Source organism: Alosa pseudoharengus, unplaced genomic scaffold, assembly GCF_046254945.1.
Source record: "Alosa pseudoharengus isolate Yale_2024_CS ecotype anadromous, Long Island Sound unplaced genomic scaffold, YU_APseudo_1.1 YU_APseudo_1.1_scf_16, whole genome shotgun sequence".
Lineage (NCBI taxonomy): Eukaryota > Metazoa > Chordata > Actinopteri > Clupeiformes > Clupeidae > Alosa > Alosa pseudoharengus.
The window spans coordinates 11,576,282-11,591,888 of NW_027468630.1; the positions used below are offsets into that span (position 1 = coordinate 11,576,282).

Below are 15,607 nucleotides of genomic sequence, written 5' to 3' on the forward strand. Positions count from 1 at the left end.
TTGATTGCTGAAGGCTTGCTCTCTGGCTGCCGATCTAATTGGAGGCCCTTTCATTGTTTTCAAATAAAAAGCACTATGGTCGCCTCTTGCGGTTTGAAACTGGGGCGTGTCACCACCTGCACCACCTCTCTCAGGCCTCGTTCCTCTGCAGCATTCCCAGCCTCCCAACTCCCTCTGCATCTCTGCATTCCACAGCACCCTCCCTTATTTACAGGCACCTCTGGTAAAGATGAGCAAAGGAATACAAAATCATCTTTTGATGTTTATCTTTTATGCTGGAATTATTTATTTATGAGAAATGTCTTTCTTCTCAAACTCGGTTCCGTTCAAGGTTGGATTCTACTGCATTGTTTTTATTGTAAAACAAATAAAAACGCCAAAAATTATGCTGCCGTTTTCCTCATCTTTACCAGTTGTACCAATAAATGAGGTGGGCGCTGAGTATTTGCTGTTACATCTCCTCTGAAACGCTCAGAAAGCAGAAACGCTCAGCAAGCGTGATGTTTACAGATCAGTGTTCTGCCTTCTCCCACTCTCCCCCTCCCAAACTAACTGTAATGACAGAAATGGTTACTGGCACGTCTCAATTTCCATTGCCCTTGCTAAACGGTTCCTAATGACAATAAGGCTCTGAAATTTGATTAAGCACTCCATCATCTTAGTCATCTCAGTTAACGTTATTTAATACTGAGAGCATTTTGAGACCATCACAAAAGACTCCAATTGTGAATTCATTTCCTAATCCAGAGGCACACACCCAGTGAATTCTTAATGTCTTCTAATGCCTAGTTATATAAAGGCCATTTGAAAATGTCCACATAATACCTCAATTAAGGTTTAAGTATTAATAAACATTTCTCTCCGCAGTGTGTCTTCCTTCCCATTAGGTAACAGAGTTGGACACAGAGCACAAAGAGAACATTAAATGATCCCCTGCAGCATAATTCCATTCTCTCTTTGAATCTTGTTTGTTTCTGATGAAACACCGAAAAACTCTTTTTAATCTACAATTCCACTTTATGCGCAAGACGACAGCAACAAACTCAACTGCAAACACTATACACAGACTCCATCTATAATGCAGGCCTGAGCTTTGCTGAAAAACATATGCATTCCTGTTTCTGTGTGTGGAGCACTGAGATACTTCTATTAGCTGCGCTGGGTGATATGGGAGGAGCGGCTCACAATTACTCTGCCTTTCCGCAGAAAACAGGGAAGATATTTTCCATATGCGACTGTCACATAAGGGGGAATGACCTCCTGAGCCTGACTCCGGTGCCGTGGAAACCGCATGGCTGGTTACCTGGGGAGACTAGCGTACTCCTGGAGGAGACCGGAGCTTCTCTCTTCTCCCATGATGCTAGTGTGCCAGCAGCAAGGCAGATCAGTGTGGATGAGGAGGAGGCGACAGAGCTGTGAGGAGTGAGCAGGCCTAACTTGTGAATCATTTATCTACTTTTAGTTTTCATGGACACATATTCAGGATACAGCAGAGATGAGCTCTCTGTTACTGAGGGATTCCACGCTCTCTCTTTCTCTCTCTCTCTCTCTCTCTCTTTCACTTCCCCCCTCTTTTCTGCTCCCTCCAGAACCATTCCTTTAGGAGTCCACACAGGATCCAACACCTGGACGCCTTGGAAGCATTAAAATTTCACCATGTCCACAGGAATTGTTGCTTCTCGTGGCAGTAGCTGTGTCAGAGCAAGCTTGCAATAAACTTCCAGGCTGGAGCACAGCTCTTGGTTTATGCAACAGAGCGTGAGCCAGAGTCATGTCTCTGTTTACAACAGCATATCTCCATTTTTAAAAGGCCACCTTCAGATGGGCCTGCGAGAGCAGAGACCGATCTCTTTGTGTCGAGTGAAGATCTGGGCCGTGCTTTCGGAAGACGCCCATTTTCAGCGGCGGGCTCCTTGGTCGGGCTGAAGGTGAATCCAGCTGGGCCGATAAAACATTTAGAGAGATTTGAAATTCTGAGCTTAAGAGAGAGAGAGAGAGAGAGAGAGAGAGAGAGAGAGAGGCCGGTCTCTGAGGAGGGCGCACATGACAAGTGCCATTCTTTCCTCCTCAGTCAACCGGCTCCACAGCACGGAAGGAAGCTGGCGCCGGAGCCACGCGCCCGGGCTTGTGCCTCATCTTCATACCGGTCACTAAGCACATCACTCAGATCCGTTTTCAAGGACACAGTGCTGTACTGATTTTACTGATGGCCTTTAATATTGTGGAATAAACACTGTATATTCCATAAAATAATTGCATAATCCAACAAGCTAAGAAGACAAAAATAAAACTGCAATGGCTTTGGTGAATTGAGTGCTAAGGTTGCTCTATGCTGTAGGTGTTACTTAGGACCATCTATCACCCACTCAAAGGCTATTAGGTAATTTCTCAGACACACACTTGGCTATTTCTCACACAGACGCATTCACGCACACACATACAGTACACACAAGTATCTGTGCAATTAGTGTCAACTGTGTAAATTAGTGTAAATTGATTTCAGTTGCAGAAGAACACAACCCAGAGTTGCTGACAGGCCAACAGGGAATACCCCCCCAAAAAAGACTTGACTAGATAATAGCATGCTACATGAAAAACAACAGTCTCACGATTTGAGAGGAGTTAATCACTACATTTAAAATCCTGCTGGCCCACATCGGTAGAGCAGCTTGCCAACATGTTCCTTTGAGTATTATTACACCTACACAAAGGAGAACCACATGGCTCCATGATAGTGCCACTCCACTCAAAGCTCGAAAGTACACTATGTAATGAAACCCTTTCAGCTTTCATCATCTCCAACTCCACATCCTCCACTTCCTGTTCCCAGACACATGTCACCAGTCTGCTGCAAGAACTCTCACTTCTCTTTACACACTCTGTGCTTTCCAAAACACATCCATGCTATAGTGCCATGCCAACAAAGCTGAGAGGAGAGAACGTAGCTGTCAAATCAATCTCGACATTATGAGAGAAGTTGACACATGTGTGTACACCCCTCTAGATAGTGCAGCTAATGATACTGAGGAGGGGGGAGGAGAGTGAAGGGAAGCGTGCAGCTTGATAGCTCCTCTGCAGGCTTAATGCTCTCCTCCAGCGTTCTGTACTCAGAGCATGGAGCTGAGCCTCCACCAAGCCCTCCTCTCTGTGTGGAGGAGAGGCGGAGTGCACATCAGAGGCACACTCAGCCCTCGTCCCCAAATCCTTCTTCATAATCGGGGAATCAAAGAGACAGGCACAGGCCTGCCGATCCACTCCCATGCTTGATTGTCAACGATAGGCTTGAAGGAGGATTAAAACCAGTATCAAACAAGCTTTATGTAAATCAAGTCAACTGGCGAGAAGAACAGCGTGTTCTTGACAACAGAGAATCTGTACACAGATGCACATACGCAAACACACACACGCACGCACACACACACACACACACACACACACACAAACACTCTTAGAGATCGCAGGCACTTGCAGTCAACCTCTTAAAAACTGTGTTAACTTGATTTGTGCAGGTTTATGTAACTGCTTTTTTCCCTTCTTAGCGGAGCCGCTGCAGCCACTGCAGCCTGTCCTGGCGCCCGTGCTCCGCTCTGCTCCGCTCCGCTCCCCAGCCCAGTCCTGATGCTTTATGAGTCAGGTGAGTTAATCTGTCAGGGTCACGGGTGGCGAGGCGGGCGGCGGCGCTGACCTTGGCTGTCCCATGGCCCGGCTCTTTGAGGTGCTGCCCGCGATAAGGGGATTGCATTTAGGCATTAGCAGAGGGAAGACAGCACACGCATTGTTTTCCTGGCGATTAATAGCCAGATAGCGATCCTCAGCGAAGCCTCGCCAGACACGGATGACTCCCTCCAGGGAGGGTGTGACAGTCCCCGCGTGAGCACCAGGGACGTGCGCCCTGCAGATAAGAAAGTGGTTAACCTTCTGCCAATCACACGCCAGCCGGCCACATTTGGATGCTTGAGCACTCAAAGCTCAATATGGATTTAAAATATCATTTCTGTGCTTTTTTCCTTTCTTTTTTTGAGCTGCATCTCACTCCTCCCTCTTAATCCAGGAAGTGAAAATGAGTGGTTTCCCAAAATAAGAAGTGTTTCTGTTGGGATAATTTGAAGAATTAAAAGTGAAGCTTACTAGCCTGACGAGCCAGACCCACATTAAAATGTAGGGTCTGGGCACTCACCGTTCACAGTGCTCAGTCCGAGGGGCGAGATAATCGGTTGTCTTTCAAATTCCCTCTGCAGACAGCGCGATGAGTCCCATGCATTTCCCACCAGCGGAGCTAGTTGGCTAGTTCAAACTTTTGCCAACTTAATCAAAGCTAGCCCTGGCAGCAAATGTAATTTGAATTTGAATTTCTGGATTTCTAGGCTAGAAGCTTACCACTGCCAGCCTTTTGCTCATGTGGCTGCACCCTGTGCTGCTACCCTGTGCTACTACCCTGTGCTGCTACCCTGAGCTACTACCCTGTGCTGCTACCCTGAGCTACTACCCTGTGCTACTACCCTGTGCTGCTACCCGAGCTACTACCCTGTGCTGCTACCCTGAGCTACTACCCTGTGCTACTACCCTGTGCTACTGCTACTACCCTGTGCTACTACCCTGTGCTAGCCTGAGCTACTACCCTGTGCTACCCTGTGCCACCATGTGCTACCCTGAGCTACTACCCTGTGCTACTACCCTGTGCTGCTACCCTGTGCTACTACCCTGTGCTACTGCCCTGTGCTACTGCTACTACCCTGTGCTACCCTGTGCTACTACCCTGTGCCACCATGTGCTACCCTGTGCTACTACCCTGTGCTACCCTGTGCTACTACCCTGTGATACCCTGTGCTACTACCCTGTGCTACTACCCTGTGCTACCCTGTGCTACTACCCTGTGCTACTACCCTGTGCTACCCTGTGCTACTACCCTGTGCTACCCTGTGCTGCTACCCTGTGCTACTGCCCTGTGCTACTACCCTGTGCTAACTCACTCAGTTTCTATTCCCTCTGTTTTCCCCCTCACACCTCTGATAATAATAGTGATTCCATAATTACTGTAGGTCTGTTCGTTCCTGTGAAGCAGACACATTGTTTTCGTGGTGCCACAGTTCGATCCTGAAAAAGCTCCAGGAGTTACTCCCCTTGCACCTGACATCCGTTATCAGAATTATTGTTCAAGTGGGAATGAATGATGTAGGGAAGTCACTTGTTGGAGCACACTGAAGTCGATTTTAACCACATTTTTGACTTTCTTCAACAATGTCGAAAATCTGTTTTCTGCCGTTCTAGACTGATTCACGCTGCGAGTCAAGTCCTCTTCTTTCTGAGGAGACTAAAGAAGGTCCACCTATCTCCTCAGATCCTGGTGAAGTTCTACCGCTGCACTATCGAGAGCATCCTCACCAACTGTGTCACAATATGGTATGCCAATGCATCACTGGTTCCTAATTCACCTCCATTGAGGCCATCCAGGGCAAGAACATTGCCTGCATGCGATGTATGCTGTGTATGCATGTGTGTTGACTGTTTTCACCCCAACCACAGACTGTTCACCCCACTGTCCTCCAGGAGGCGTTACAGGTCTCTCTGCACCCAAACCAGCAGGTTCAAAGGAAGCTTCTTCCCTGCGGCTGTCACCCTACTGAACTCTAGCTCTGCACCCCATTGCTTCCTTGCCTGTGCCTGTTGAGGTGTGCATGACCATGGCAACCTTGGCAATAAAGAGGCGGACATTTTGCGGACATTTTGCCCCTCAGCAGCCCCCTCCTCCAGGACAACTGCACTACGCTATTCCACCCATAGTGTTCTATTCATATTTAAAAATGTACATACTGTAACTACACTTATATATATCCTACTGCTCTTTGTACTATTCATCCTGCACATACTACATTTTTACAGTGTTACTGTTACTACACTGCAATGGTACTGTTACTGCACTGCACACTACTGTACATATCTGCCTGGTTCATACTGAATATCCATATTTATTCTGTTTTTCTTATAATATATTATTGTTAATACACTGCATATATCTATATTATATTTACTACTCTTATACAGTAATGTTACTGGTACTACACTGTACATATCTGCATGTTGTTCATTGTTCATACTGCATATTCATATATATGCTGCTCTTATAAGGTTACTGTTAATACACTGCATACATTTATAGTTAATTAATATTACTGTAAACAATTCCACCTTCTTAACCCTTAGAACCCTAAGCTGTTTTTAGGGCATTTTCACTACCTTTATTCATAAGGATTTATTCTGGTCATTGTAAGTGCCACACACATATATTATATATTGTTTTTTTCAGGAGAGTTTAGGCTATTCAGATCTGCCATCATTTCATGTATTAATACTAGCATTGATTTTATTTTGATTTTTAAAGAATTAAAATATAAAAAGTGTATTATAAAAATTCTTATATTTCGACATGTATCTCACCACAGCAAGCTCACAGCTCTACATGCATTTCATGTGTGTGTAGGGCAGACTGTCCTGAATCGGGCAATATAATTGCCATGTTGGAGGGATACTCTGGGGCTGAGCAATTTACAGAAATATTTGCTGTGTGATTTACGGAAATAAATGCCATTTTTTATTTAGTGATGAAAAATGACCTTTCTGCGCTCCATATCTGTGACACGAACTGATCTGACCTGACTTGACCCGAGGTTGCGTGTTAGCCTGCGTGCCTGTGTGTATGCAGTCATAATAATTCTCAACTCTTCACTGCATTGCCATGAACAAAGTAAAGGCAAAAAAGGTGTTTATTTGTTGAACAAATTGGGATGCAATGTGAGCCTTGAATTGGATGCCATGCAGGAATTTGCTAGGATCTCAAAACCGGAATATGAACATGCTTTGCCATAGAGAAACACATGATAGCATTGGATTATAAACATGCTTTGCCACAAGAACAGACAAAAACGTGGGGTAAGTCCAGCTATATGAAGTTATTATTTTGCTGTCACTTCGTCTGTTTTATAACCCAGAAGGATGTACTTGGTATCAAATGATAGCTCTGAGTCTCCTCTTTCATCTGACATGCGTGGCATATCTATGCGATCATGGGTCCGCGAGTAATTCAAACGAGAGTAATGAGTGTGCAGCGTTGGTTTGTGTACATGACGTTATTATTTTGCAGTCACTTCGTCTGGTTTTATAAGCTAGAAAGATCGATAAACATGGTACCAATGGATAGCCCTGTGCCCCCTCTTTCATCTGATATGCTTGCCATATCGATGTGATCACGGGTTCGCGAGTAATTCAAACTAGAGTAATGTGTGTGCAGGTGAACGCAGAGAAGTATAGACTGTAAATATGATGCAATTTGATTTAATTTCATGATTTTTTTTAATTTTCATACTTGATCGTACAGACAAGTGTGTAGTCTCGTTGGAAAGCCCCACTTCTGCTCTGTCGTGCAATAAAGGTTTCATCTCGCTGCGATGAACCGTTCCGGAGCAATGTAACAGAGAAGAAAGGGTGTGTTTTTTGACGCACTTTGCGTCAATCGGGTTCTAAGGGTTAACTGTATATACTTGTTATGCACCACCTGCCTATACCTTTTTATCACATTGCACTTTTCTGCTTTTTTGCTGTTCTGGTTAGACGCAAACTGCATTTCGTTGTTTCTGTACTTGTACTCTGCACAATGCCAATAAAGTTTAATCTAATCTAATATGTTCTCCTCTCATATTGACCCAAATTACAAACCACAGATCTAATTTTCATCTTGAATTTATCTCCTCGAAGATGAAATTCCATTTGATCATGGAATCTGTATGGATTAAAATGATTTGATGCAACGTTCAGTCATGAAATATCAATGTGCAATTAAATGATTAGAATCCCCCCGACACAGATATGATAAAGAGGGCTGTTGTAGGTTGATGGGAAATTTAAGGCTCAAATCAAGCAGCCCTATTTGAAGGTCTGTGCTATTACAACAGGAGTAGGATAATGAGTTGAATGGCCCGTTGTGTCCACATCCTAGTGATCATGGGGCTTATGATACCGTAACAGCCTATCATTACTGTTAACAGCTTCACCACGGCTGACATGCACAATATTTTGACATTCTGCTATTTTATTTCATCTTCGGATGTATAATCTCCATTGGTTGCATACTGTAGATGATATACTGTAAATATCCCCATGAAAACATACTTTGTGAAATAGCAGTGGGATGCCAGAACGGATATTTTTCCGCCAACAGTGGCCTTTCAGTGGGGTGTGAGGGCAATGACAGCCTCACAATGCCTGCATGACACTACCAGGCTTCTCTAGCTCTAGGGGTATCGATTCCACCACTTCCGCATGACATTTAGTGATTTACCCATTACGCTTATGAAGACAAAATGTCTCTTTTTTAACCTGCCTGAAATAAGTCCAGTCTCTGGCGGGTCATGGCTAGAACAAATTCCCAGTAATTGCAGTGATCTGAGATGAAATAGAATGCCTCAGGTCATGTCAAGGTCAAGTTGAATATTTATTGCTTTTGAAAAGGGAAAGTGCCAAGGCCATATGCACAACTGCAATCCCTGACTCTAGCGAGTGCACTCAAACATCTCAGCTGACTGCTCGCCCTTATCACCACCCTGAGACCACAATCAAGCAACTCTGCAGGAACAGAAACTGACTTTCCACCTGTTACTTTGCCCAATTCGAGATTATAATGCTGACAACAGAAGCTGCTAAGCAACAAAAAAACAGGGACAAATCCACTAAATTATGAATGATCAGAGAGCTGTGCTTACAACTCTCGGTCGAGTTTGAAGCCAGTATAAATCAATGTGCATTTGACCAATACCGCGTTGATATCTTCTGAGGCCCGGATGCCTTAAATGAATGCTCGCTTTTCTAAGGCTTATGCAGGGAGTGGAAGGCAGGCGAACATATTGCAGTGATATCCACCCTGAGTATCTCCACAGCCCAGGCCAGCTGTAAAAGCTACTTCACAAGGCAAAAAGCCAGCTCAGTTCCTTATGCTTGACATCCAAATAAATGTTTCACAGAAAATAAAAGCTTACTTATAAAATGCTTCGTCTAGTTATAGGATTTACTCAGCTATTCCTTGACAAAGTTGTGAGCCTTGCCTGCATGTGGGAATCAAGCATTAGCCAGAGCATGACAGTTTTTTGTATTGAGTCCGAGGGGACTGAAGGATGGTGGAAATACTAGGGCACTTTCATCGTCCCTCGCCTCCACACATAAAGAGCTGTTTAAGGGGGAGAAGAAAGACCCTAAAATATTGGCATGGGCTGAACAGTGATTTACTCTTTACTTTGGCACTGTAATGCCACAATTTGTCTTAGTTCTTGTGAGACATTAAATCACTAGTGTTGCAGCAGCTGGCCTCAAAGGAGTTTGCCAGACTTAATTGTCACCACTGAAATATGACATGCTTGCAGCGCAGTGAGTTGAGCTTTCTCACTAAGTCTCTTAAGCTCCGATATTTGCACACAGTGAGTAAGGAAACAGCAGGCTTCAAAATACAGACATACTATCACAAACAAGCACACAACCAGATGCACACATACAGGCACTACAAACAATCTAGACAGTGCCTTGTGAGACCAAAGACACTCTGAATGTGAAATGTATAGGGAACTCTAATTACTGCTAAGGTTTTAAAAACAGTGTTGGTTTTATGCAAAGCCAGTTGCAGTTATCCTTCATAACATTTAACACGTCTTTCCATTTTTAACATTTTTAATCTCCCATGTTTATTTTTCTGCCTCATATAAGGGCCACCTCATAACTTGCTCCTCAGTCTTTATTAACATTCGCTCTTATTTCCTCCATCGACAATGCGCAGTTCCAACCTTGCAGAGGAGCACTGTAATGGAGGCAATTTGGTCCAATAAGAGCTGGCGATGGGCTTTTCCCCAGGTTTCAGCTGAGTGCCTCTGAAATGTGCAGTGGGAGCACAGGGGCCCAGGATCTAGTTAAGCCGAAGGAGGAATGAGGGATGGCCACACGTGTGGCGTCCTCTCGCTCTCATGATGTAAGATCTCATTACGTTCCTGACTGATTGGAGCAATAAGAGAGATGAGGACAGTTAAGATGAGTTTTTGAAGAAATGGTCCTAATGAGCCGCCCTGACCCTGCAACTTCACTGTGAAGTGAGGACAGAGATGAGACCGAGATAATCAGAAATGATTATGTCCATTTTAGACTCCAAGAAACCATACAACTACCCCTTCAACTATCCCTTAAGTCTCAACAATCCAAAGCAAAGTCCTCCAAGTATTTTACAGATGTGAGTCAAGAGCATCCTTAAGGCCTCTTAAACCTCTTCTGCATCAGCACTTTCTGTCCTAGACTGATGACATCCATTGCATTTGCATCGGGCAACAAAAGCAATCAATACATTATGATGACTCATAGACTTCACTGCGGCAACAATGGCACAGTGATGTGTTAGCTTACCACAGTCTTTAGGCATGCAGAGAAAATGAACATTGAATACGGAAAACAATTTGCAGTACCTTATGGGGTCTCTTGACAAACACTTATTGAGTCTCACACTTGCATCCCATTACGCAACCCAAAATGCAACCCATATCATTTTAATTTCAAATTGGCTGTGATGCCTTTATGACCGGAGCACATTAGAGCATACTGAACAAAAAAGTGCGTCTCTCTGCAAAGGAGCCAAGTGACTTTGGGGTCTCTAAAGCAACTTTGATCAGAATTAGCATCCAGATTTGCATTAGAAAAGAGAGGCACATCCACTCTCACAGAGGAATGATGGTGACTACTGCCAAAAGTGACAGAGCAACATAACCCAACCTCTAAGTATCATGACTACTGAGGACAGAAAAGCATGAGCTTGAAATGAAGAGCATTTATGGAAATATTGGCCACTTTCCTCTGGTGCAGACCGTAGGAGATAACAGCTTTTTGCAAGCGTCCTGTTTGCTATTAAAGAAGATGGGTATTATAATTTCAGCTTATGCTTTTCAAATGACACTTAAGTAGACATTAAAAGCCACTGTAGACATTTTGGCTGTTGTAGAGGCATAAACAGAGCACATAGCTCCTAAGAACACAATCCATTTTTGACCCATCAGGCCAGCACTGTGTAAATTAGATTCAGCTTGTCTTATTCCAGGGCTCTTATGAAAAGCAAGAGCAAAATGCCAGGGCTTTGTAGGGCCTCGGTGGCTCTCGTTCATCTGAGGGCCCCGCGGTGGAAAGGGCCCGCTAATCCCCGTGTTTTGTTTCCTGATGCAGCATCAGAGGGGCTAATCCGCAGTATTTGTGTGTGTGTGGGGGGGGGGGATCTGCTGGCATGGGGGCAGCGTCAGCTAAATCCACCTGTGGACTGCCTCAAGCCAGGTAATGGGATTGCAGCGCTTTGCTCAGCCGAGTCGGGGGAGGGGGCGTCTCGGGCTCGCATCGTTCCACAGTCCCCGGACTCGCTCTGCAACGCTGGCAAGATATGCTAAACAACTCTAGGCTAGGGTAGCTGAGGCCTGGACACATGTCCAGGTGACGTCCCCAGAGCAGAGGAGAGAGGAATATGGAGAGGATAGGCCGAGTGCCTCTTATCGCTTTTCTTGTGCTATTTTTTTTCATGGAGGGGAGGAAAAATGTTCATGGGCTGTCACGTCTATCTTGAAACACCTGTCTGAGCTTTCCGTGAGGCTTAACACGCATGGACACCATGCCTTTAAAGGGTGCTGCCATGAGCCATGAGTGGCAGTGGTGGCTGTGAGGATTAGACGGCATCTCCCAGGACCAGTGATGACTGCTGCATGGGGACGATGATGCTGGAGCTGCGGGGAGTCTCTGCTGTGAGATGCAGCACACGTGCAGCACAGCAGCACTGCTGCAGCAAATCAGGCTTTGATATCAGTTGACAGCTGACCTTGCAGAAAACATGGGATCGGGATCTGCCTGCCATTTTTGCCTTCTGCATGTTATAAATGCAGTCTTAGTGGAATTTGATTATTAGTGAATCAGGAATGTATGTAAGCAGAGACACAATTATACAAATCTACAGGGAACTACAGGGATTCATAATATGGTACAACTCCAGATGATATGCACATGTGGAGCTATGCAGGAGTCGCTAGCACCACTAATGGTAAATGTACTGTTATGGCAACATCCAAGGTGCTGTAGAAGAGCATCAATCCCGCTAGGCAAACTTAAGGAAGCTTTGAGAGACAATTTAACCTCTATCTACTGTATGAGTGACTATATAAGGTGATGAGAGCAATTAGGCATAACTGCTCTAATACCATGGGAAACAGCAATATGTCGGTCATGCAATAGTGAGCCAGCCATACTGAGAAACATACGCAGCGATAATGACACACCTCGAGTGTGTAAGACTGGGGTCTTCTGAATGTAAACCTTGGTTTAATTAAAATACTTGGCAAATATTCAACCCAAAGGCACTTTTCATTTTCATACCCAATTATCTTGGAGGAATAACAGCTTTGTGTCCCAGCCCAGCGCACTAAAGCGAAGAGCCAGAAGACACAGATGATTGGAAACAGAAGAGCAGTCCCAATATATGGCCAAAGGGTGTACAACAGAACCAAACCCAGTAGGAAGCGCGGGAGGAAATGAAACAGAATATAACAGTGCATATACAGTAACCTTGTCTTTCCGCACCATTCAACATTAACGCAGTGCTCAAAGGTGGCTATTACTGTTGGCTTCCAAGAGCCCACCAACTGCCGACAATATTAAAGTCAGATTCTAATGTCATCTTCCTAAAACTCAGAAATTCTCTCTTAAAGTTGTGGAAGACCTGTGCAAGTTCTTCTCGACTGCTAGGCAACGTCTTCACCTGGAGTTACCTTGAGAGGGACTCTCAGGGAAATAGAAGATAGACGTTCTTTGGTCTTCACAGCACCTTTTTCAAATGTGCACATGCTGATAATATACATTGCACATATTAAAAACAAGACAGTAGGTCTCATGAAGCAATAAAAGTAATACCGATTAAAATTAATGATATGATTGGTCATCAATGTATTTCCTCTTGTACGCCTGAAAGTATGTTTTATTGAGCATCAGACAGGGTACTCAAAATGTTTAATAGATTCACGCCAAGGTAAATGCACTATTAATATTTCAATATCCATGGCCTGCAAATTCTACTTTGACTACACGAGTTCCTTATTTACTTTTAACTAGATTAATCTACGCCACGCTGTCAAAGCGTATAAAATGATTAGATTTGTGTGAATGTGTGTGCAAATCTAATAAAGAGCAACAGGAGGAAATGATTACAACTTTACAGCAGCCAAAGGGGAAAAAAGGCATGTGATCTCGACGCCGTAGGATGAATATTAAGAAGATGGGCTCATCCTACCTTCGCAGTACGTGGAATCTCCATGGATGGAGGCGAAGCCGCTCCTGCACGCACACTCCGCTTTGGTGTCTTGGTTCTTACACACAGAGTTCTCCCCACAAGCGACTCCCTCAGCACAGAAGTCGTGGCCTGAAAGAAACAGGTGGTGAACACTCTCTTTCACATTTCGCACAGCTCTCTTTCACACAGGTCTCTTTAACATTTAGATTAAGTTGAGTGGCTAATATTTTCCCACCAAAAATGTTTAATCTGTGACTTAAAATTGAAAGAACTGATAAATATGAAATGTGCTGTGTGCTGAGTGCTGTGTCTGAGAACACATGGACTTTATCTCCAGTCTTTGACCATTTTCACAATCTCAATGCTGTTTTCCATGAGAGCCATTTAAAGAATGTGTCTGCAGCAGCCATAGTTCTTTTTATTCAGATAGAACACCCCTCAGCAGGGCTCAAAGTTCCACAGGACATGAATCATAAATCATAAATAACTTAAAGAATGAAGAACTAAGGCCTGGGGGTTCTAAAAGAACCACAATGACACAGACAAAGTGCAGCACATGAAATGCACAATACAGTACCATTGGACACTACAACCTCACTTCAATCCAAGACTTCATTTGTAGCCTTTACTTCTTTTCCCAGTCCAGGATGACAAGTGGCCTGGCTGATCTATGTCTCTCATTCCTTTTTATGATTACCTGCCCCTTTAAGACTAATGATGTGGAGCAAAAGGAACTGCACGCTTCCCAAACCTCTCTTTCTTCATAATCAGGGACCGAAAAATGTGAGAAGCGCACACCCGCACTCTCCCTCTCACTCACTTTTTCTCTCACACACACACATACACATATCCTCAAACACACACACACACACACACACACACACACACACACACACACACACACACACACACACACACACACACACACACACACACACACACACACATTCTGTTTCTCTTGCTCTCTCTCTCACACACACACACACACACACACACGCACCCACACACACACACACACACATGCACATGAAAGGCATGATGGAGAAAAGCCGTGCTAGGAATGGCAGGCTTCATCTTTGACTGACGCAGCAGATGAAGAGGAAAAAGAAGAGAGAGAGAGGGAGAGAGAGGGAGAGAGAGAGAGAGAGAGAGAGAGAGAGAGGGAGACAGCTGAGAGAGAGGGAGCGGGAGGCAGGAGAGGAGAGGGACAGAGTGAGAGAACTCATCCGTGTGGGCACCCTGGTGTCACGACAGCCGTGCGGCGGAGCCTCACAGCCCCTGTGAAAGGCCTTTAAACTTCACTTTTAAGCTGAATGCGAGAATGTGCAGATTTAATGACTTGTGGGTAATAAGCAATTTAAGGAGGGCTGCCCTGTCCGTGAGGAGATAATGTCTGACAATAAACATGGCTGGGGGAATTTGGCTGGGGGAGGGGAGGGGAGTGAGGGGCGGCGGAATGAAAGCAGCCGGCACAGACATGTGCGCACAGGGCCAGGGCGAGATTAGCGGCAGGCTAATTACGCCGGGCTGCAGGCTTCCTTCCAAAGGCTTCAGAGAGCGGAGGGCGCCCGGACACAGCCCAGCACAAAGCCAGCCGCCAGCCACCAACCTCTGGACGCTCCTTTCAGCAGCCCTGCCTGACTGCTCAGCGAAAAGCACGAGGCGTGCGGCGAGAATAAATGAATGAGGGCTGTACGCTGCAGCGCGGCGTGTTGGATTCTCTGAGACCTCAGAGCAGTGTGACTGTTGTTAGTTCCTTTCAAGTGTGCTGCTGTTTACTATGCTACTGTTTTTGAAAGGGCACAATGTGCTGGAGAATGCAATATGCATAGGCAAACACACACACGCACGCACGCACACACGCACGCCTGCATGCACGCACGCACACGCACACACACACACACACACACACACACACAAACCGCAAGATAAGCATACAGATAAAAGTAACCTGCAAAAAATGTATGTAACTTCATGAATGATCTAAATAGTACAAACATACTTCCAATATCATCCTGACTCTCGCAATATACCTGCAGCTCTCTCTTCCCTCTGAAAACGATCATTTTGCTCACTGAAAGATGCAGTCATTTATCAAAAACACGCCTGTGCAATTTCAGCCATCAGTGGAAGCCTATTAGCACAAAAGAGGCCAATCTGCTTCGTGCAGCAGCAGCTGTAGCCCAACATTTCATGAAAGAGCCATATCTGACCAAAAACAAAATGAGTAGATCAACGGGACGGCTTTTGAAAGCAAATGGAGAGACAGGCCTC

General features: G+C 44.9%; 1 protein-coding gene across 1 annotated transcript in view; it reads right to left on the reverse strand.

Annotated features, from left to right (window-relative positions):
* Nucleotides 1-15,607, reverse strand: part of LOC143125501 (protein kinase C-binding protein NELL1-like) — a 171,274-nt gene that overhangs the window by 81,750 nt on the left and 73,917 nt on the right. Inside the window, exon 12 of the mRNA XM_076287007.1 lies at nucleotides 13,334-13,462. Coding sequence (XP_076143122.1) covers nucleotides 13,334-13,462 — 129 coding nt within the window. The remainder of the gene's footprint in view (nucleotides 1-13,333; nucleotides 13,463-15,607) is intronic.